The sequence below is a fragment of the Macrobrachium rosenbergii genome, chromosome 23 (assembly GCF_040412425.1).
Source record: "Macrobrachium rosenbergii isolate ZJJX-2024 chromosome 23, ASM4041242v1, whole genome shotgun sequence".
Classification (NCBI taxonomy): Eukaryota; Metazoa; Arthropoda; class Malacostraca; order Decapoda; family Palaemonidae; genus Macrobrachium; species Macrobrachium rosenbergii.
The window spans coordinates 30,042,865-30,066,230 of record NC_089763.1 but is presented as its reverse complement, the minus strand read 5'-3'; the positions used below and the strand labels follow the sequence as shown (position 1 = coordinate 30,066,230).

At 38.0% G+C, this 23,366-nt stretch overlaps 2 protein-coding genes across 2 annotated transcripts; one reads left to right on the top strand and one right to left on the bottom strand.

The window, feature by feature from the left end:
- Nucleotides 1-1,284: 1,284 nt before the first annotated feature.
- LOC136851423 (glycerol-3-phosphate acyltransferase 3-like) lies at nucleotides 1,285-9,345 on the bottom strand. The gene is made up of 9 exons (XM_067125508.1): nucleotides 9,195-9,345; nucleotides 8,535-8,850; nucleotides 7,969-8,139; nucleotides 6,660-6,908; nucleotides 5,937-6,039; nucleotides 5,457-5,572; nucleotides 4,535-4,643; nucleotides 3,316-3,503; nucleotides 1,285-1,615 (listed from the first exon to the last, which is right to left on the bottom strand). The coding sequence occupies exons 2-9, from the start codon at nucleotides 8,840-8,842 to the stop codon at nucleotides 1,366-1,368; spliced, it is 1,494 nt and encodes a 497-aa protein (XP_066981609.1). The 5' UTR covers nucleotides 8,843-8,850; nucleotides 9,195-9,345; the 3' UTR covers nucleotides 1,285-1,365.
- Nucleotides 9,346-11,887: 2,542 nt separating this feature from the next.
- On the top strand, nucleotides 11,888-21,347 carry ND-PDSW (NADH dehydrogenase (ubiquinone) PDSW subunit). Its single transcript, XM_067125507.1, has 4 exons — nucleotides 11,888-12,046; nucleotides 13,481-13,616; nucleotides 19,086-19,225; nucleotides 20,982-21,347. The coding sequence occupies exons 1-4, from the start codon at nucleotides 11,956-11,958 to the stop codon at nucleotides 21,101-21,103; spliced, it is 489 nt and encodes a 162-aa protein (XP_066981608.1). The 5' UTR covers nucleotides 11,888-11,955; the 3' UTR covers nucleotides 21,104-21,347.
- Nucleotides 21,348-23,366: the final 2,019 nt, after the last annotated feature.

The window sequence follows — 23,366 nt, the reverse complement described above, 5'->3', positions numbered from 1 at the left end:
GCCTACAGTGTGCCGCATGAGATGCACTACGCCGCTTCCCCCCTACGAGGTTGAACGTGTCGCGATAACGTATCTTTTTAACGGTTTATTTTAGGGTTCTCATCGAGAAAAATCAACAAAGAATGATACTCGATAAAAAAAAACTCGTAATGGCACTGATAAGTGAATATTACTGAAGAAAAAAAAAATCAATAACGATGATAATGATGGTAATGTCCGATTGAAGCAAAAAAAGAAATTATAAGAAAAATACATTCATGCGTAATATATACATACATACATACATAAGCACAAGCACATAGTATATATATATATATATATATATATATATATATATATATATATATATATATATATATATATATATATATATATAATTATATATATATATATATATATATATATATATATATATATATATATATATATATATATATATATAATACAAATTATATATAATATACAGTACACATATACATACATATACAAATATACATATATTAAATATAAATATACAAATATAACGTATTTACATATATATATATATATATATATATATATAATATACATTATATATAGCTATATATGCATATATATGTATATATAACTTTAAACCTCTCGTTATACTTTAAATATTTCAAAAAACAACGGATTTCCCAAGTTTTGCAAAAAATAAACACATCAAGCGTTCAATCTCTATGCCAGGCGTTCTTCTGCGTAACATTTGCAACCTTAACATCTTATTATCTATCGTTTATGTGACAATTTCTTTTTACCTTGGCTTACCTCTCATCATGCCTAACTACGAACTTGAAATTATCTCAGAGGTTAACATGATTGCCCAAAGATAATTCATGATCAAAAACGGCCTTTTGAGTGGGGATGGGATGAAGATTTAAATACCAGCATTACGACGTTACGCAATGCGTTACGGAACAAAAAATTTAAAATAACGTTAAGGTTTACTACGAATAATTTGTACCAACTTTCAATAAAAAAAATAAAATTCAATATTTCAACCTTACTTTTTCCGGCGAGATTAGCCGCTAAACCCCCTTATTAGTTTTGGAAACACATAAATATCCACTTCACACTACAAAACACAGTTTAAGACTGACGGAACTACTATAGCGCTGAGCTGAAGGTCTCCCAGTACCGGGCAAATTGGGGAAACTGCCTAGTTAAAAAGAGAATTGCCGCACAGTCATTAACCACTTTTTCGCTACCATTAACTTGTTTGTTTATATACTCTTGAACTCGTCTGTCACAGAAGGAAAAATAATACAGTTTCATCCAACCTTTATTGGTCGATTTTCTTCTAGAATATAAACGCAAACGCAAACTAAAAAGGGATAAACGTTTTTCTTAATCGTTTTTCTTACTTTCTTCGTCACCGTTCTGTTGATCTTTGATCTGTTGTTGGGGTTCTTCTTCTTCTTCTTCTTTTTCGTCTCCGCTCGGAAGGCTAAGATGCCGGGCGAATTCCTGCTGCTGTTTATCTTTCCACAAGTCTCTCTTCTTCGTCCAGACCTCTTCTTTATTCATCTGGAGCTTGATGAAGCCATCCCAGGCTAATTCGACGAAGCCTCCGCGATGCGCGATCATCGTTTTTACTCTGGAAGTTATAATAAGGACTCTAGAACTTGCGAACTGGATCGATGCATGATTATGATAAAACTGAGATCTGGAGTCAAAAGTGTAATAAATAATATGTATCACGAATATAATTTTCTGGGAAATAGAACAAACTGGTAACACTTCAGAATACAGTGAATCTAGGAATCAAAACTGTAGGCCTATTTAGTATGCATATTGCAAAAATGATTTTCCAAGCTTAATCATCCCATTTACTCTTAGAATTAGACAGAAGAGACAGGTTAGAGTAAGCTTGAACTCTAGAATACATAGAACCTATAAATGCCAAAATAATTTGTGTTGAAAGTGTGCCTTATGATAATTGTATTCTAACCGCATCATGAGTTTTTTCCACGAATTTATGATAAGAGTAAAAACTTTATCAGTATTCATATATTGCATACGACCTACTGCCCTTAATCTTCCCTTCTAATCCAGAAACGTGGACATGAGGAAAAACTCTAAAAAAAATGTAAAGTTAAAAATCTGAAATAAACTAAAAATATGAAAGAAAACGACCAGATGTACACTTTATGAAAAAAATACTTCCTACAATGATAAATGAGTTAGCACGACCAACAAGATAAATAAAAATTATATAAATGATGCAGAACAAGTAACAAGGAAATTTTACCAGTTGTAGAGATAAAGGTGTAACTAAAAAAAACATGATAACGAGCAGCCTTCCAGGAATTGTGATAACGATGATAAGAGCGTGAGAGAGAAACTTTGTGCTGAGTAATTGGTCACAGTTGCGCGCAACGATGTTACGCATCCACAAACAAAGCGGTGACACATTCAGTCACTCAGTTATTCTCACGTCCGGGAAAAGCAGCGTTCGAATCATTCTCCAAGATAGTCTCGCCTCTGAGTTCGTTCTCATCTCCGAGTGTAAAAACAGAATTATTGTTTTTTTCAAGTTATTCTCAATTACTCAGTTATTCTCACGTCCGGGGAAAGCAGCGTTCGAATCATTCTCCAAGATAGTCTCGCCTCTGAGTTCGTTCTCATCTCCGACTGTAACAAGAGATTTATTCTTTTTTTTTTTTCTAGTTCTCAGTTCTGAGTAAAAGCACGAATAGATTCATTCTCTCAACTAGAATCCAGGTAAAAACAAAAAGTCACAGGGGAAAAAAATCACTGGGGAAAAAATCACAGGGAAAAAAGTCACAGGAAAAAAGTCACAATAATCTTTCCTAGATAGTGACTTGCGGCGTGTTTACTACAAGGCCGTTGGGGATTTCCATGGGGGTTTCCGTATAAATATAAACAAAAGACTGTAAATATCATAAAGATAATGACCCCCAAGAAATACTGTGAATTTTCCGTGACTTTATTACCGGGCACCATAAATTAATGTGACTTTTTTTCCAGTGATTTTTTTTCCTAGCCAAAATTGTGACTTTTTTTTCCTGTGATTTTATTACCGGTCACCCTCAGCTATGTACCTCTAAAAGAAAAATGTCCTGTATTCATTCTCTCTCAATATCAACACTGTACAAAAAAAGCACCATACTCATTCTCTCAACCATTCTCTTTTCTGAACATAAAAGCAACAAGATCCTTTCCATAAATCATTCTCACTTCTGAACGCAGCGTTGCCAGATTTACTCGTCCGCCTAATCTAGCACCCTGACCAAGAATAGAAGAATATAGACCCAACCTCTCAATTAGTCTCACCTCTGAGCAAAGGCGACCGCCGATTCGTTCTCTCTCCTGCAGACGGGGGGCATGTACCACACGTCGTACACGATGGCCCAGGAGGTCATCATGTCGAAGGCGTAGGCGAGGAAGGAGTCTTGGTACCAGAAGGCGTTGCCGTACCGCTGGTCGAATCTGATGGCGATCGGGTAGATCACGCTGTCGATCTGTGGATAAGATAGACGAAGGACATATGGTAATGTAACGTAATTGATATCAAATTGAGGCCGTGTAATTGATATTAAATTGATATTAAAATTAGGCCGTGTGATGATATTAAAATTGATAATTAAAATTGAGGCCGTGTGATGTAATTGATATTAAAATTAGGCCGTGTAATGTAATTGATATTAAAATTAGGCCGTGTGATGTAATTGATATTAAAATTAGGCCGTGTGATGTAATTGATATTAAAATTAGGTCGTGTGATGTAATTGATATTAAATTTAGGCCATGTAATGTAACTGATATCAAATTTAGGCTGAGTAATGTAATTTATATTAAATTCAGGCCATGTAATGTAACTGATATTAAATTTAGGCAGTGTAATGTAATTGATATTTAAATTAGGCCATGTAACGTAATTGATATTAAATTTAGACAACGTAATGTAAGTAATATTAAATTTATTAAATTTAGGCCATGTAACGAAACTGATATAAAATTTAGGCCATGTAATGTAATTGATATTAAATTAAGGCCATGTAATGCAACCGATAATAAATTTGGCCCATGTAATGTAATTAATATTAAATTTAAGCCATGTAATGTAATTGATATTAAATTTAGGCCATGTAATGTAACTGATATTAAATTTAGGCCATGTAATATAATTGATATTAAATTTAGGCCACAGGCCAGAGCTGGGACCTACGAGGTCGTTCAAAGCTGAAAGAGAAATTTAAAGTAAAAAGTTTTAAAGGTGTATGTGTTTTAAAAGATTAAATGGCAAATTATTAAAGCATTATCTTTATTTATTTTGGTTATTTATTTAAGCATTTTCTTCTTAAATGAAATCCCCTAATAAAATAATTTGATTTTGACCACTAAATTCTGTGGCCACTGAAAAAAAAAATCGGTTTCACAGTTGATTTCCCGATAAACGAAAGGATCGACGAGCTTGCTTCATATAATCTTATGAAATTCTCTTCTAAATGTTCCTTAAAAAAAAAAAAGTCATTCTATCCTGCAATCTTACCTCAAAAGCTCCCTTTTTGAATTGCATAACTGCAGTGTTGTTGACGCAAGTCCCCTCTGGGTAGATGAGGATCGGAGGCAGTTTGGTGTTCTGCGCATGCGCCTGCAACCTGGTTGTTAAGGAATGGGAAATTGGTGGCACGGTAGCTAGTATTTTAAACTGAGCGTTTGAATGCTAGAACGTTTTGTTCTGCAACAGTGGTACCATAACAAGCTCTTCTGTAATTTGGAGATTTTATTGCCATGAAATTTATATATAATATATATGTGCGTGTACATATATATAATATATATACACACACACACACACACATATATATATATATATATATATATATAGAGAGAGAGAGAGAGAGAGAGAGAGAGAGAGAGAGTGTTAAATGCAAAAGAAAAAGGCACATAAAAATTTATTTTAAAAAATATCAAATATCATTAGTCGAGTATCATTAGCTTCCTAGATAGTTACAGTATCCAGCCATATAAAATCAGTTTAATGTACAAAAGAAACATTTGTGCATAAGGCGAACAAAAGAGGAAATTGAACCTATTAAAAAACAAGTAAATAATGCACCGAAGTTTCTTCGGTGCGATCGAGTTTTCTGTACAGCGTATAATCAAGGCCACCGAAAAAAATCTCTTTCGTGGTCTCGGTATAATGCTGTACGAGCCGCGGCCCATGAAACTTTCACCAAGGCCCGGTGGTGACTTGGAGTATATCGTTCCCAGATGCACGATTATGGATAAATTTAACCTTAAATAAAATAAAAACTACTGAGGCTAGAGGGCTGCAATTTGGTATGTTTGGTGAGTGGAGGGTGGATCATCAACATACCAATTTGCAGCCCTGTAGCATCAGTAGTTTTTAAGATCTGAGGGCGGACAGAAAAAAGCGCGGACGGACAGACAAAGCTAAAAATACTCACTTATTGAACGTAGCATTTCTGTCCTTGGCTTCACTTCTTTCAAACCAGATGTGTCCAGAAGACTTCGAGAGAGCCGTCATGAACATCCCCAAAAGTCCCGTGGCTTTTTGGCCCACCTGGAACAAGCAGAGAGGTTTACCTATCGTCAGGAGCATTGCAAAGACTCACTACTTGAATTACCATTTCGCCCAGTTGTCATGGAATTATATTTAACATGAGGAATAAGGTTATTAGAAAGGGTGCCTTTTTATATCAACTAATCGTCATTTTATTGATTTATCACTTTCATTACCATTTCACTCAGCTGTCATGGAAATATATTTAACATGATAAATAAGGATATTAAAAAAAAGTGCCGTTTTATATCAACAGATCGTATTTTCGTGAATTATCACAGAAGCGCAATCTAGCCACATCCTAATCAGTCGAGATTTGTGTGATTCCAGGTAAAAAAGAGCTGATTTTGACCAATTTACCTACCATATCGTAGCACTGATCAGTCGCCAAGACCATAGAATCTATAGGGGAGCTATGGTTGGCAACCGCTATGCCGTGGCTCGGTCGATTTTCTGGGTTGTGGAACCTTTGGGATGGAAAGTCAAGTTTTAATTGTCGGAAATCAATTCGGTTTATTGGACGACTGAAATATTCAGGACAGTTTGTATGTCTCGTTAAGATTATGCAGAATAGATAGGAGAGACAGACAGATAGACAGATTGACAGACAGACAGACAGTTTAACAGACAGGCAGACAGATAGATTGACAGATAGACAGAGTAATAGACAGACAGGCAGACAGATTAACCAGACAGATTGACAGGTAGACAGTCAGAGAGAGACAGACAGATAAACAGACAGATATTTACAGACAGATTGACAGGTAAACAGACATTCAGATTGACAGTCAGAGAGATAGACAGGTAAGCAGACAGATATTTACAGACAGATTGACAGGTAGACAGACAGACAGATTGACAGACAGTTAGACAGACATACAGCCAGAGCGAGAAAGAGAGACTTTAACTCAGTGAAAATTAACTGAAAATAGAAGTATAGCAGGAAAGACTTTCAAATTTATTGTTTTATATCATTGCCACAAGATGGCCCTAGCCGTATACCAACACGAAATCACCTGGCTTGCTGTTGGTAGATAAACACGAACGCAAAATCACCAAAAAGGCCTTGAACTCACGACCACGATACCTGGCCACAACAGAGAGGGACCCAGCCACGAAATCGAAGCACCACGTGACAACCCAGGCGTTGACCCTCTTCTTGAAGTCGCCGTCGGGGAGGAACCCGACGGCCGTGCAGAGGACGGTCAAGGTCGCGACGCTGAGAAACAGCACCAGAAGCCTCATCGGGAACAGGAAGAAATACCGGATGATGAAGCCCGCCATCCAGAACACCGTCAGGGAGGGGCTCATTCGGAGGTTCCGAGTGTGCATCGTCCTTCGGGAGGGTGAAATGGAGATGTGGGACTAAAGAGGACTTGTAAACTTGGTGAAAATGACCTCCATGTTGGTTTGTTCGATACACATTGCAGCATGCAGTTAAGGGAGATTGTCAATGAGATGAGAATATGTAAATGTCATTATTTATCTCTTTATCTGTTTATGATTTGTTTTATCTTATTAATGAGAATTTTTATGTGGCAATGTAGTGAGTTAATAAAGATTGTCAATGAGATGAGAATATGTAAATGTCATTATTTATCTCTTTATCTGTTAATCATTTTTTTTCGTTTATTAATATGAATTTTTATATGGCAAAGCAGTGAGTTAATAAACGGTTAAAATTTGAAGTTGCCTCTCTCACTGTGAGCCCCCCAAAAATCAAAGGAAGTTACGATCAAAGGGAATTCAAGATGTTCATATTACGAGAAATTTTCATCCATAAGCGTCATTAAATTCTCTGACAACTTCAGACATCTATTCCCACGGTCTGTTACTGATCTCTGTAGAAAGGTAAAAAGTTAACTTCAAAGGAAATCAAATTACTCTCAATATGAAGATGCGTGCATTTTTAGACGTACTTAAAAATCATATTACAAGACAAATGAAACACTTTCTCTACTTTCCGATATTACTAGGTCGAGCAAAACAGAAAATATTTTATCTATTTTCTAAGACTGCTAAGTCGAAGAAAATGTTTTTTTCATTCCTCTCTAGAACGTTCATTGAGGTAGGACACATTGCAAAATGTGTATCATGCAGAAGGGAACATTTTCAGTCCACACATTTTTTTTATAGTCCCCACAACCAGGAATGTTGAATGAGGTAGAAAATATTGTATTTACATTTTTGGAAAATATACACCACGGACAAGAGAATATTTTCAGCCGTATCTAGATGTGTATTTCAAGCAAAACAAAAACATTCCAGTCCCTTCCTGGAAAGCATATTGTAGAACATAATCACATTTTTGGAAAGTGTGTACCATGTAGATGAGATCACTTTTTATCCTACGTAGAAATGTATTTCAGGCAGAACAGACTCATTCCAGAACCTACCTGGAAAGCATATTCCAGGTGCGAAGTTCGGCTGGACTGAAGCTCTTGTTGACGCAGTCCTGTACAACGGCTCTCATGCCTGCAGCCATGTAAGGCATGGCGTCCTCGAAAGCGTAGGACCCTTCGTGGGAATAGGATCCCGCGTGAGGCGATTCAGGATCTATCACTGCGCTGGAGAGGAGATTAAAGATTATATATAAGCTATAGCCACAGTTTTTAGAGGAGAGAATGACATTCTGTTTCCCACAAAGACATCGAATCATGAGATAACCTGGTCAGAAAATCTTGCCGGTTACAAAAATAATGAATAGACAGATTCATATATATATATATATATATATATATATATATATATATACATCAATATAACATATATATATATATATATATATATATATATATATATATATATATTATATATATATAAACCATATACTTACAAGGATACAAAAATAAACAAATAAATAAGAATCCAAAAAAGTATACAGTATATATATATATATATATATATATATATATATATATATATATATATATATATATATATATATATCAGTAGTATTTACCAATTGCCTTCACTATCATTTTTTAAATCCTCCTCTCCTTCTCTTTCTCCTTCTTCTTCTTCTTCCTCTTCCTCCACGAGCGGAGGAATCGCGACGCTGGCGAATCGGAAGACCCTGTCCAGCGCCTCGACGTATTTCCTGCGGAGCCTCAGCCTCCTGCCGACGGAGGCGACGATGAGCAGGCAGAAGAAGACGATCCTCTGGCCCCAGATGATGTAGGGCAGCAGGAATTCCCAGACGCCGAGGGAGAGTAGGAGGGACTCGTAGCTTTTCCGCAGCACGTAAGGACTCCAGGCTTCGAACTCCATCTCGGGATCTGGGCGTTGAAAGTTCAAGGTTCTAGTTTAGATGAGAGATGAGTCGTCTCTCTGTCTCTCTCTCTCTCTCTCTCTCCACATATATATGTACATACGTAAACACACACATATATATACACACATATGTATGTGTGTGTGTATGTAAGCACATGCACGCATACACACGAGTATTTTTTACAGTCAAAGTAGAATGATGTACCCTATCCCAACTTGCCAAATAAAAAAAAAAACTCCCTACTCAACCACAATCATCACTAGAGTTCCAACTGGGCAAGTCTGAAAAAAACGAGAGAATAAAACGAAAGAATAAAACGAAGAAACGAGAAAAAGAAATATCACTCACCTCATTCACAAGGGAAATTGGAAACAATGAAATGCGAACACTCTTTACATCCCTCCTACGACAGAAACACCATTCCTTTCCACGGGAACTTTTTTGCGTCTAACGTTTTAGACGGAGTGTGAGTTCGTACTAGCAGCTAGCCTTTTACTGTAGTACAGTGAACACGGTCAAGTATGGAAGGAAGGTCGTTCCTTTATCTACGTCCTTCTTTTTTTTCTTCTTAATCTGTTTACGCTATCTACATGTGTCTTCTTATCGCTGGTTATTCTGGTTAACCTTCAAGTTTGAATTTTGTCATTTGCGCATCTTTAAAGGATGCGTATAGGCTTTTATGTACAGTATATGTGTGTGTGTGTGTTTATAGATAAAAAGACATAGGCTAAATTTACAAACATTCCCCCATTAATACGTATATATATATATATATATATATATATATATATATATATATATATACATTACATACATACACACACGTGTGTATGTGTGTTTGTGTGTGTGCTCGCCTCGTGCGAGTAATAATAAAATGCGAGATCATTCCAAATAAATCCTTACCTAAAGTACAGTCCTTTATTACCATTCACCCTCAACCTCAGCAACATGGCACCATTACGTAACCAAGAGATAAACACATTCTAAACGTGCTATCAAGAAAATGTTTCGCAGTCTACTTTACTCTGTCACTGGTACCTTATCTCTACGACGTAGAGTAGGGTATGATTACGTATGCGATAAGGCAGATTTTAGTTGTTGACTTCCAAACTGAGTCACGTGGGACTACGAATTCTTCTTAAGCCTTCTGAATTACCTGGAGAGGTAGACTTTCGTATTAATAGTACTATCAACTAAGTTAAACCTCTGCAATGCCGGTTAAGGAACAAAGAAATCAATAAGTCAATAAATCAAGCTACATGTTATTTAAACAGACCCGGGCTTTCTTTAAACTGAATGATCTTATATAAAAAAGTTATAAACTTCAGTTTTGAATTAGACCTATATATACCTCTCTGGCCAGATCGGATTTGATAGACTGATTTATTTATACAAAACTGTGTTGCAAATTAGCCTAACCTGTGTCCTCAAAGAAGACAAGTTAACCAATTGTTGGTGTGACATAACTAACGAACATAGCCTACCCAAAAGAGCGTACAAATATTTATATAAAAAGATAAAGGCCACTTGATGCAAAGTTTGTCGAAAGATGCTAACAAAAATGATAGATATCATCTAGTGTGTCACCGTCTTAGAACGAGTCCGTTAGCTACTTTGTTAGCCTATGTCTTTACACGAATGCGTCTAAAATGTTGCTAACACTTCGTTATCTCATTCTAACTTATTTTTGAAATAAAATGGACTTTCGTGAGTACGGTATTGTTAAGAAACTGTCCTGCCATTCGATAGACTGTGCGTTCGCTCTTATCTCCAGTTAGATTAATCGTGAAACTGGACAATAAGTCATTCAGTCTGTTATTAATTTGATTCAGTGTTATTTTGACATGGTTAACAGTTAGTCTTTTATCATATATGCAAATCAACCTTGACTCGGTGTTAATTTTTGTATTTTTATTCTTTCTGTGAATGAGGTATTGTTTTTCATCTTATTCATTGTTAGTGTATCCATGTTTCCAAAAATATCGGTAATATAAAAGCATCAAACCAGCAAGTGGCATCAATACTGATCAATGTACCTTCATGCTACTTGCTGATCTAAGGACCACTGGTGAGAGAGAGCTGGCAGCGGGCTGGAAAACAGCAAACTTAAACGAGGGGTTCATGACTCACACAATAGGCCTACAGTTTTTATACATAGAAAATGAAACAAACAGATACATATCGAGTTTTATTATAAACAGATTAAGCAATTCTCTTTGAGAGGGAACCTCAGTCACGAGGCTGGTCATTGTATTGTCTTTATATATAAGTATTAATTCTCGTATCTTACTTTGCTTTTTCTTCCAAATCTGAAATTGTATACTTTTTTGTTTACGTTCCTCGTTAAAAACTGTTAAGCTAAAATTTCATTTGACCCTGTATCACGAGCTAGCTTTTATGAAGCGTTTCGTTGGTATATCTTTGGTGTGAAATAATGTTGAAAATGCATAGGAAAAACACAAATCTTCAGCCGTATTCTCATCAAAATTGTTGCATATCCATGTCATTAGCACAGGAAAATCAATTATTAATATATTTTTCTATTCGGTCTTTTTAATTATTGTCCTGTTGCACATTCCTCCTCCGAATATATGCGCAATGACTTTTTTTATGTGGGTCCTAGGCACATGCATGTAGTGTGGGTCTAAATTCTTAAAAAATAAAAGAAAAAGAATTGTGAGTGGAAACTTTAAAATTAGTATTTTTCTCGTACCAGAGGGCATTTTATGTACTCTGTATAGATCAACTGTTGGTCCAAATGGAAAATTATACTCTTAAATTTCAATTTTATCAAAATTTACAAATTTCTTGAGTACAGGATCGCAGAAAATCCTGTGCACTGCACCTGCGTTTCATATGTAAGATATTAGTGCAAAGTAAATGAGGGTTTAAAGCTCGTTTATCTGATCCTAGAGCATATAAGAGTGTTGACTTATATATTCATTATAATGCGTTATATATTTACGTCTGTTCTGGTAAAGTTAAGCCCTACGATAAACCATAAATCTTGAAATATGCTTTAAGATTTTGCAATTCCTAATGTCTGCCGTACACCGGCCAAAACAGCTGTTTGCCGTCGCCATTGCAGTAGTAGTATTTGTATGACGAAATGGGTGCCGAAGGACCTCCGGAAAACGCCTTTACTAAGGCTGTGGATACTGCCCTCGGCACGTTAGAGGCTCCTGCTAAATGGTTCAGAGGTAGATATGGTTATTTTAACGTAATGGCCGTCAGGCTTTTTAAAATAAAGGGAAAGAAGCAGCCGGCAGTTTCCCCCCTGAGCCGTCATCATTGATGTTTGTTTACCTTTGGTGTAGGACGCCTTAATTCGGGCTTTTTTTTTTTTATTAATATCCCAATGGCTTCTGGGCTGAGAATTATGTCTGTAAGGCTTAAGTTGAGAAGGTTAAACTAGCCTGACTTGCCTGTGCATTTATATGTATCCTAGCGTAAGCGAGTGTCAGCCTGACGGGGTCAATATCTTACGGTACGTATCGTCTTAGGTTAGGTTAGGTTAGTGTAAGGAAGGCGGCCTGTAATCCTAGCATATATCATGTTACGTCGTTTAACTTACCGGCAGGCTACCCTAACTTAACCTAGCCTGAGGGTCCAAACTTATAGAAGGCTGTGGATTGCAACCCCCCACCCCCCCCTGCACCTAACCCCTATTTTGCTGAATATTTTTGGCCCTTGGGTAGGCTAGAGTGCGAGTAAGGGCTATGAATTACCTCAGGGGATCAAAGGGCCGGCCAGGGTAGGATACAGCATCCTAGGTTAGGTAGGCAGGACGTCCTAAGTTCCTCGAAAAGAGTCGAGTCAGGTTATGACCAGTAGACAGGTAGTTTGCGGAACGACGGGATCAAGCTTTACAGATGTCTAGTGTTACTTGGGGTTGTCCAGGATGGGGGCAACCCCCCCCCCCCCGCCAGGTCAGGGCACGACGCCCTAAGTGAGGTTAGGAAGGTAAGGTCTGGTTAGGTCAGGACATTGCATTCTAGAGAAAGTTAGGTTTGCTCTCATCAGCGGCATTTGTTCCCGTCGTTCTACGCTACGCTTGCCCCCGTAGGTAGCCTATTGTAGGGTATATTTCAGATTAAATGAAGTTCAAAGCTTATTTTAAGTTTCCTCTGGTCATCCCCCAACTTAATATTTTGAAGATATAGTGAAAGGTTGATCAATCTTGGATATGTTAAACTTTACCATAAAATTAGGTAAACTTGGGTTAGCCTGTGGTCATTGACTAGAGTGTTTTCATAAATTTAAATAGGTTCTTTTTGGTTAGTATACTGTATTTTTATGCCCATTTTTAGAGTATGTCAAGAGTCTGTGTATATAAATATATGAATTACTTAAATTTTGGGATGTATCTTTGTACGGTATTGTATAAAGAAGCATCCTATCTGTATGAAGAGAGTAGCATGAAAAAAATTGCATAATTTTGGCCCATATTTGACATAGACATCGTTGATTTGTGGCACTGAATGGCCTCCTAGCCCCAGTGCCACACTGGAAGGCCCAAGTTTCATACATCGATTCATTATCTTATAGTCTTTTACGTTAACCTAGAATTTTTCCAGAAACAGTTATTCAATATGAAGCTGTTATTACTTTTGGTAACATAAACGTATTTTCAGAAAACATCATTGACAAGAATCGTCCAAGTTACCCCTGGTACCATTATCAGTTTCGCCGTGTCCCTACAATAGACGAATGCTATACTGATGATGTCGTCTGCTACATTGAAGCAAATGAGCAGTTCAAGCGAGACAGGTAGGTTAACAGAAAATGCAAATTTTATGATGGTTTATAATGCTGGCATTACATCCTTTGTATATATATATGTAGTTCTTTAACAGATCCCTGATAAATGACACTAATATTATGTGCTCGTGTCATGACTGTAGATTACATGATATTGATGCCTAAGTCAAAAAGATGGTGTACATATTGAAAGGTTGAGAAGGATCTGGGAAAATGTCCAAACTCACAAAATGTTTTACTCCCATGTTTCTCATTATTGTCAACCAACTTCTTAGGAAAAGCACCTACCATTAATAAGTATTCTAGAGGGAATTGTGCTTAGTAATGTTTCCTATGCCCAATAAGGAGTACGATACTTTATTGGACCGAAAGGAGTTGTTGAACATGTGTGACAGTTGAAGGGTTAAAATAAGCCAACCAATTTATCAATCCTTATTGATAGCAATTTTTGGATTTTCCAAATAAAGTGAGTCAGAATCCATAACTTATTCATCATAGCATAAGCCTTTAATACATTTAGCTAATGTCCTCCCAAACATGCCGACCTTTGATATCACTAGATTAGATCTAAAAATATGCGAGCACAGCTTGTACTTTGGTAAATTTCAGAAATGTTTGGGAACAGTAATGAGTTTTAAATCTAAAGCTTAGACATTTCAATGCTGTGGTAAACAGCCTAGGAACTTTCAGTGCTGTTGGAATCACATCGAACTGATTAGCATCCTTGGGATGGTTTAGCAGCGCATTGAGCTGAAAGAACTGAATGGGACTGTTTAGAGACAAAAAGTAAGCGGTCCTAAAACACCAATACATTCTTAAAGGTTTGTAGTTAAGTCCTTCAAAGAGACTTTCAAGAAATAGTTTCCACCCCAGGATAAAACAACCAAGCTATGGTTGCTATATGTGTTTGATGTTTTCTGTATAATTTGCATTATGTCATTGTGATCACTCTGCCTTAACTAAATTGGGTCATAAGAAAAGAAACATTCTGACCTCCTTTGGGTTCCAAAAAGACAAACATTCTGACCTCTTTTGGGATCCAATGTTTTATGTAGGATAAAGAATGGGGCTAAGAGATATCTGTACAGCAGAAGTAAACTAGATGAGGTGAGACTTTAGTCAGGGAATTGGCTTCCCCAATGTCTCGTGGAATTTACGATTGTGCTTTCAGCAGATTTTAGGTCTGTAGCTGGGTCTTCTTGGCTGGCCCTGAAGGGATCCATTGATTCTTAGTATACCATGCACATACAGTAAATATAACTTGTTAATCTCATACAAGAAATGTTAAGGAACAAAATACCATTATAGGGCGTCAATCATGGCATTCATTATTACACTGTAAATAGGAATACTTTAATGCAAAATTTTCTTGCACTGATATTTTTAACATATGTAGCTGTATTCAAATTATGAAAATCTGCAACGTAGTATCAAGATGGTAATTCCTACTTTCTCTCAGGTTTTAATATCAGTTTTAATGTTTTTACTATCACTTCAAATTTCTTGTTAGTCTTTAGTTGCTATAACAATTTTATTTTGTTCATGATACTTACCTGTCAGATATATATATAGCTGTATTCTCCGAAGTCCGACAGAATTTCAAAATTGCGGTACACGAGTGGCCGGGCAGGTGGTTATACACATTCCGCCGCTGGGAGGCGGTATCAGGAACCATTCCCATTTTCTATTCAGATTTTCTCTGTCGCCGGACTGTCAACACCTGTTGTCAGTTCCTCCGCCATTTGGATTTTGAAATTTGTTGTCACTTAAGTATTTTGGTTGTTTTTTGGTATTCGACTGGATCTGTGACTTGGCATACGCTCTTTGTGGACCGTTTTTAATTTTGCTTTTGAAAGAGAGGTAGCAAGTGACTCCTTTCATCTCCAGACACCATTAGGAACCAGGCTTCATTTTGCACAAGCCTGGAGAGAGAGAGGGGCAGACGTTTGGTCCCTCCTAGTGTTAGAGAGAGGTTACTTGATTCCCTTCCTGTCCCCTCCTCCTTTGTTTTTTGTTTCCCAATTGCCATTCTGTCAAACAGAAAATTCTGTTTGACCTGCTCGAACAGATGCTCGAGAGGAGAGCAGTGGAACAGGTCTTGGACTCGCAGTCCCCCGGGATTTTACTACAGATTGTTTCTAGTCCCAAAACTTTCAGTAGGCTGGAGACCCGTCTTGGACGTCAGCAGGCCGAACAACTTGGTCCGGAAGGAAAAGTTCAAGATGGAGACCTCGCAGTCAATACTAGGAGCCCTTCATCCCGGGATTGATGGTATCTTTGGATCTCCAAGATGCTTATCTTCACGTCCCAATTCATCCACGCTCGATGAAGTATCTCAGGTTGTCTTGGGGACTAGACGTACCAGTTCAGGGCTCTCTGCTTTGGACTCTGCACAGCCCGAGGGTGTTTACACTTCTCATGAAGAACGTTGCGATGCAGTTGCTCCTGTCGGACGTCAGATCTCTCTCTACTTGGACAACTGGTTGATTCGAGCGTCGTCGAAGCGAAGGTGTCTGGAGGACCTTCAGTTGACTCGACCCTGGGACTTCTGGTCAATGTGGAAAAGTCGCAGCTGATCCCCTCACTGTCCATTGTGTCTGGGAATTCAGATGTATTCAGCGGCTTTTATAGCGTCTCCGTCGCAAGAACGGCAACTTCTATGTACGAAAAAGTCTCTGCCTTCTTGGGGAAGGAAACATGCTCGGTGAGGGAATGAATGAGTCTGCTGGGGACCATTTCCTCGCTGGAGAAGTTTGTTTCCTTGGGGAGACTGCATCTCAGGCCTCTTCAGTTCTTTCTGTTGGAGAACTGGCAAAACAAGGAAGACTTGGAAGAGGAATTGAGAATTCTTCCTTCTGTAAAAGAGGATCTGAAGTGGTGGCTCGATCCAACGAAATTGCAAAAAGGGATCTCCCTCAAGCTTCTGAACCCCGACCTAGTGTTGTTTTTCCGACGGGTCGTCAACAGGTTGGGGGGCAACACTAAGGGGAGAGGAAGTGTTAGGAACCTGGAGAGAGGAACAGGTGTCCTGGCACATCAACATCAAAGAGTTGGCGGCTATCTTTTAGCTCTCCAATTCTTTGAGGTCCAAGTTTGCAATCGTGTAGTTCAAGTAAACTCGGACAACACTACGGCATTGGCTTACCTCAAGAGACAGGGGTGGAACACACTCTTGTTCCCTGTTCAGCCTTTGCAAGAGAGATTATTCTTTGAGCCTATGCTCGCAACATTTCGATTCTCACAAGTTTTGTTGCAGGGGTCGAAAATGTTCGAGCAGACCTGCTCAGTCGGGGCCATCAACTCCTGCCAAGGAATGGACCCTTCATTAGGAGGTTTGCCAAGATTTTTGGAAACTTTGGGGTCGCCATCTTGTGGATCTTTTCACGACCTCAAGAACAGCGCAGGCTCCCTCTATACTGCTCACCTGTACTCGACCCGGGGCAGTTGCGATAGATGCTCTTCTCTGGGATTGACGGAATAGATGTTTATGCCTTTCCTCCGTTCAAAATTCTGGGAGAAGTCATACGCAAGTTCGCGGCCTCACAAGGGACGCAGGATTACTCTCATCCCCCGTTTTGGCCTTCAACCACTGGTTCTCGGAGTTTCTCTTCTGGTTGGTAGACGCCCGAGAACCCTTCCTAGTGAGAGCAGACCTGCTCATACAACCCCACTTCGCGAGATATCATCAAAACCTCCCCGCTCTGAACCTGACTGCATTCAGACTATCGAAAATTGGTCAGAGCGAGGGGTTTTCTGGCCAGGTGGCACGGGCCATCGCTAGAGCAGAAGTTCTTCATATAACAGGGTATATCAAGCTTAAGTGAGCAACCTTCAAGGGTTGGTGTAGAAAGAAGGGCTTTTCCTCTTCCTCTATCACTGTGAGCCAGATTGCAGATTTTCTCCTTTACTTAAGAGAAAAACTCAGTTTAGCAGTTCCGACTATCAAGTGTTATCGGAGCATGCTTTCAACTGTTTTCAGACACAGAGGACTAGATTTGTCTGACAATAAGGACCTCCATGATCTTACGAGCTCTTTCGAGACGTCTAAGGTTCCTCAGCTAATTCCTCCTGCTTGGAACTTGGACGTAGTGCTCAAGTTTTTGATGTTTAGTCCTTTGAGCTCTCCACTCTGCATCTCTTAAGGATGTTACTCGAAAAACGGCATTCCTCACGGCTCTGGCGACGGCGAAGAGAGTGAGCGAAGTTCGAGGCCGTCATGTGGGCCTAAAGGAACACGATGCTGTCTACTCTTTAAGCCCTAAGTTCTTGGCTAAGAAGGAAAGGCCTTCTAACCCTTGGCCTAGACACTTTGAAATTAAAGGTTTAGCAGACCTTATTGACAGGAACCTGAGGGAGTTCTATGTCCGGTTAGAGCTCTCAAGTACTACCTTAAAAAGAACCCAGGACACTCGTGGTCCTCGGATAATTTATGGTGTTCTGTGAGGCAACCAGTTAAACCTATGTCGAAGAATGCACTGGCGTTCTTCATTAGGGACGTCATTAAGGACGCACACTCTAGTTGTGACGGCTCCAACTTCAAATTGTTGAGAGTTAACGCTCACGAGGTGAGGGCAGTTGCTACCTCCATAGCGTTCCAGAAAAATATGGTACTCAGTGACATTCTCAGTGCCACATTTTGGCGAAGCAATTCGGTGTTTGCCTCACACTCTTGGCGAGATGTTTAGGTAGCATACGAAAATTGCTTTTCGCTGGGACCATACATTGCTGCTTCAGCAACCTTGGGGACAGGGGGTAATTCTGATCTTATCCCTTTTTAATTGTGTTTTTATGGTTGTTGGGTTGACTGCTGGAGGCAGTCTTCCCAATCCTTTGCAAACTAACGCTTTAGGTGTTGGTTAGGTGGTTAGTAATGCTCTTTTGTCCTCTTTGTATGGTCTATGATCTAGTCACATTGTGGTCACGCCCGTTGACAGATCATCTAGAAGTCGCCAGCTATAGGTCACTACCTCGCTGGGGTCTCTAGTAAAGCAGAAGCAGACTAGAGTGACAGTAACCACTCAGTCAGCTACGCTATCAGATAAGGAACTAAAATAATTTTACCAATAAATTGGTTTTTTCCCTAATTCTTGGCTGTCTCTACCCCCCTCCAAAGGTGGTATTCAGCTATATATATATCTGACAGGTAAGTCTCATGAACAAAATGATATTTTAATGATAAAATAAAGTTTGTTCATACTTACCTGGCAGATATATATATTCATATGTGCCCTCCCTCCTCCCCTCAGAGTCAGTGGCGTTAGAAAATCTGAATAGAAAATGGGAATGGTTCCTGATACCGCCTCCCCAGCGGCGGGAATGTGTACTAACCACCTGCCCGGCCACTGCGTGTGTGAATTTTGAAATTCTGTCGGACTTCGGAGAATACAGCTATATATATATCTGCCAGGTAAGTATGAACAAACTTTATTTTATCATTAAAATATCATTTTCATCTCCCCCACCTTTTTTTTTTTACAGAATGGTTGACAACGAGGTTTTGAACATTCTGCGTAAACGCATGGAGGACTGTACTTTTTATGAAGCCCCAAATCACAGAGAAAAATGTGCCCCAATGTTAGAAGCCTATGAGAAAGCTGCCGAGAACTGGTTCATCAAATGTAAGGCCATATTCTTTTGATAATAATGTACTCTGTTAATCCCTTTCGCCCATTTAAAAAGTACTGTATCGAGTTTAGGGATACTGTAGGTGACCACAGAAATTTCTGCAATTGTGAATCGTTTTTCTGAAAAGTGAGGAGTTTGTCATAAAGGTATAGAATCTGATATTTAGTCATTTTTTTCTAGTTAGTAAAGAAGAAAGATTATAAAACAGGTTTTGACGTAGGAAAAACCTATTTTTGGTAGTCGCTGTCTTGTCCTCAAAGGAGTTACCCCCATGGTGTGCCAGTGCTCCCATGGTGACTAGACTAGTATCAAAGAAATATTTTTCTAGCCTGGTCTTGTAGCCGGGTATTGTGTCGTAATGAAAACACTATGACACGTGATAGCACAGATCCAAACCTCCATTCTCTACATTGTAATAAGTAAGATTTGGTTTGTTTCAAATATGAGAGTTTGAGGCGTAACGGAAGTGCATCTTTATTCCTGAGTAGTAATTTTAACCTTAACCTTTTGATCTGGCTAATAAATTGATTCAAGGAAGGCATAATTTTTGTTTTTTAATTTTATTATGGTAATTTTCTCAAATTGGATCTGCTCAGTTGCTAATTCTAAGATGATAATCAGAAGATTTGCCAAAGGTATTTATTTAGCTACAGATGAAATACCCCTGTTGGGGGCTAGTGCCATCAGTGCACCTCGCGGGGTGCACTGTAGGCATTACTAAATGTACTTTGCAGCATCCCTTCGGCCCGTAGCTGCAACCTCTTTGAGTCCTGTTACTGTTCCTCCATTCATGTTGTCTTCCGTCTTGCTATCCACCATCTTGGTATCCACCCTCTCCTAACAATTATTTCATATTGCAACTGCCATGTTTTCCTCCTGTTACACCTTTCAAACCTACCTACTCTCTATTTCCTTTCCGTTGCTGAATGACCTCTTAGGTCCCAGTGCTTGGCCCGTGGCCTAAACTATATTCCATTCCACACAGATGAAATATGTTGATATGTAAGTTGATAAGTAGAGGAGATTAGTTTCGTTAACATTTCAAAATCCTTACGACTGGCAGTTATGGAAAAATTTTGAGTTTTTTTTTTTCATTTCTTTACAGTGAACATTTTTTGTCTTCAAATATTTACTTATCTCTAGCCTGAGGTTTGCCCAAGGCAGTGATGAATCTCTCTGATTCTTTGTTTCCTATGCTCTCATTAAAACATTCTTATGCATTTTTTGTGAGTGTTGTATTGACACCTTTATTGTGTCCTTGCCATTAGTATTTTCTTATTTTATATTTTTCTGATATCAATAATATCACTACCATTTACTCATTGCATAATACTGTCGTAGCCTTGAGGAGTTTTGTAAATTATCTTATTCAGATTAGTAGCATTAATATTGACATCCATATGAGGGACGTTTTGTCATCTCAGCATATTATAGAAGCAAAAATGGTTATACAGTTCCATTTAAATTAAACCAAATGCATTGCTTTAGTTCTCATATTAAACTGTTTAGTAATTATAATAATCTTAATACCATATATTGTTTAAGATAACTATTTTTGCCCATCCTTTCTCCAAATGACAATGCGTAGGGTAGTTCAGCTCAAGGTTTTTTATGATTTATATAATGTATGTTCTTTGAAAACTAAACAAAACCTTTTGTTCAATGGAAATTGGAAGCCATATTTCTTCAGTATCTCTTTTTGGGACAAACAAACTCTGATTCCCCTTCGTCTTTCTTTCTCTCCGACAGATGGGGATCTGGGTGCGTATGGGGATGTGAAGGACGCTTACATGAAACAGAAACACCGGATGGTTTGGGAACGGCGCCATGGACCTGTAGGCTCAGGCATGAAGGGAGACAATGTACACTAAGATTTTTTACATTCTTGTTGATTACTATATTACACTACCTTGCTCATGTGAGCATCTTTTGTTACAGAAGGAAAAAAGGGTAAATTTATTATATCTATTTGGCATGATGTTCATCGTGCATTTAGGTCAAACTGCCTGAAGCCAGTCAACTTGGCGAGACATTTTTGATTTCCCAGTGATATGTTCATAGTATGAAACCGGGATTGTAATGAGATGATGTAAATAAAATTAGTATTTATATTAATGTTGTTTTTTATTGAAATTAATCACTCTTTCAAATCTGTGATTTAAGTTAGGAATGACATAAAGAAGTATTTTTTAGGGGTGGATGTAGACCATCTGAAAGATTATTGACATTTTTTATATAATTTAGTATTCTGAATAAGAAATGAGTAGGCAATTGCTTTTTTTTATGTAGATTGGCTTTTTATTTTTTTAAATTTGGGTTATTAAAAGCATAAGCATACTTGAAAAATAAACATGTGAGAATTATAACTCGATTTCCCGAGCTTCATATTGTTTTCTTTGCTAAAGGGGAAGTGAAACTTAATAACTGACCAACAGACCTAAGTTATTGTAATTGTTGTGAGTTAGGTGCATCCACTTTTTGGCCTTTTACTTAACCCCTATTCCCACTTCCTGTCTTCAGCCTAGGCTGTCCAACCCGTAATTGTCACCTTTTAGTGCAACCGTAGAGTTTTCTCCCAGTTCCACCTTTAGATCCTTTTTTCTTAATGTTGAAAACTCGGAGCTGGGTACTGTATTGTCATCAGTGGACTTCACTTGGCAGACTGCAAGCACTACTAAAGGATGTTTGCAGCATCTCGTCAGCCCTTAGCTACAACCCCTTTCATTACTTTTACTGTACCTCCATTCATACTCTCTTCCATCTTGCTGTCCAACCTCTCTTAACATTTGGCTTCATAGTGCAACCTTTCAAACATTTCTACTCCCAGTTACCGTTTCAGCACTTGAATGGCCTCCTAGGTCCCAGTGCTTGGCCTTTGCCCTAAATTCTATATTCCATTCTATTCTAAGTGCAGAATGGCTAAAAGCGCCATAGTGCTTGGCTTTATAGCCAAATTTTCTGAAATCATTTAATTTTGAAGCATTTTACAACTTCTTCATACAGTGAATAAGTTGATATCTGAGCATGTTCTGTAAATCACAATACAGTAGTAAGGTGATAACTTTCTAGATAATTACACATGAGAAGAGGACAATGGTTTTAAATGAAACACATTTGATAATGCACGATCTGTGGGACTTGGTATTTACATACAGACCACGTATGAAAATATAAAATTTTCTTCGATAAACAAAGAAAATGACATCATTTTAAACATCTTTGTGGATAGATGAGACTAGGCTATTAAGTGGAGGTTAGGTTCTTCTCCTATTACCCATTTGACTAACTTGTAATATTCAGGAGCAAGAATTGTTTACAAGCGTACATTATTTGTATAGGGTTGTCATTCAATGGTGATTAAAGCAAAAGTCTTAACTATGATATCTGATCAGAAACGTGCGTTGAAGCTTCACATGAAACGGCACACACACACATGTATGTATGTATGTATGTATGTATGTTATGGAAGGTATTTCATTTTTATATGGGCAAAGCCCTTGACCTTTTATTTTTTTAGAGTTGGTTAAGAATACTATTGGACTACTTTTTTTATTTTAATTTTAAAAACCAATGAGCCAATCTGTAACAAATTAATTTTACAACACAAAAGAAGCTGTACAAATAAATAATAAATAGGTGCAAAAATAAATGGCAAATAATATTAAGTGCCAATCATAGCATTCAAGCTGCAGAAACAAGTTTTAATTTTTAAAATCATTTTTACCTATTACAAAAGAAACAAAAAATTACAGTATTGATCATGTAAGCATAGACTGGTTCAAATATTGACATGGGAGTGTGTAGGCTTCTCCTAGGAAAGTAATCTCGGATGATGTCTTTCTCTTTACACGCCTGGAAGCTTCAGCCTCTTTCTGGAACGAAGCCTTGGGCCTACAGATGACAACTCGCTGCAAATCCCTGGAAAAGTAAAGAAACAGACCTTTCAGTATGTGTGGTTTATAAGACAGATAGTCATGATCATTAAATCCTAACAAGTGATATGGTATCACTACTATGAGCTAGCCAGAACCTCATAAGAGAAATGTAAGGTTCTTTTAGGTCCATGGGAAAAATAATGTCTATGAGAAATGAACGGTTCTTTTAGGCCCATGAAAAAATAATGTCATTTTCACA

Excerpts from the sequence above, each read along its gene's own strand:
- ND-PDSW (XM_067125507.1), top strand. The coding sequence starts at position 11,956 with ATGGGTGCCGAAGGACCTCCGGAAAACGCCTTTACTAAGGCTGTGGAT. Across the intron at positions 12,047-13,480 it reads TCCTGCTAAATGGTTCAGAG|AAAACATCATTGACAAGAAT; the intron begins GTAGATATGGTT and ends ACGTATTTTCAG. Across the intron at positions 19,226-20,981 it reads CGAGAACTGGTTCATCAAAT|ATGGGGATCTGGGTGCGTAT; the intron begins GTAAGGCCATAT and ends TCTCTCCGACAG.
- LOC136851423 (XM_067125508.1), bottom strand. The coding sequence starts at position 8,842 with ATGGAGTTCGAAGCCTGGAGTCCTTACGTGCTGCGGAAAAGCTACGAG. Across the intron at positions 4,644-5,456 it reads AGAAATGCTACGTTCAATAA|GTTGCAGGCGCATGCGCAGA; the intron begins GTGAGTATTTTT and ends CTTAACAACCAG. Across the intron at positions 3,504-4,534 it reads TCAAAAAGGGAGCTTTTGAG|ATCGACAGCGTGATCTACCC; the intron begins GTAAGATTGCAG and ends TCTTATCCACAG.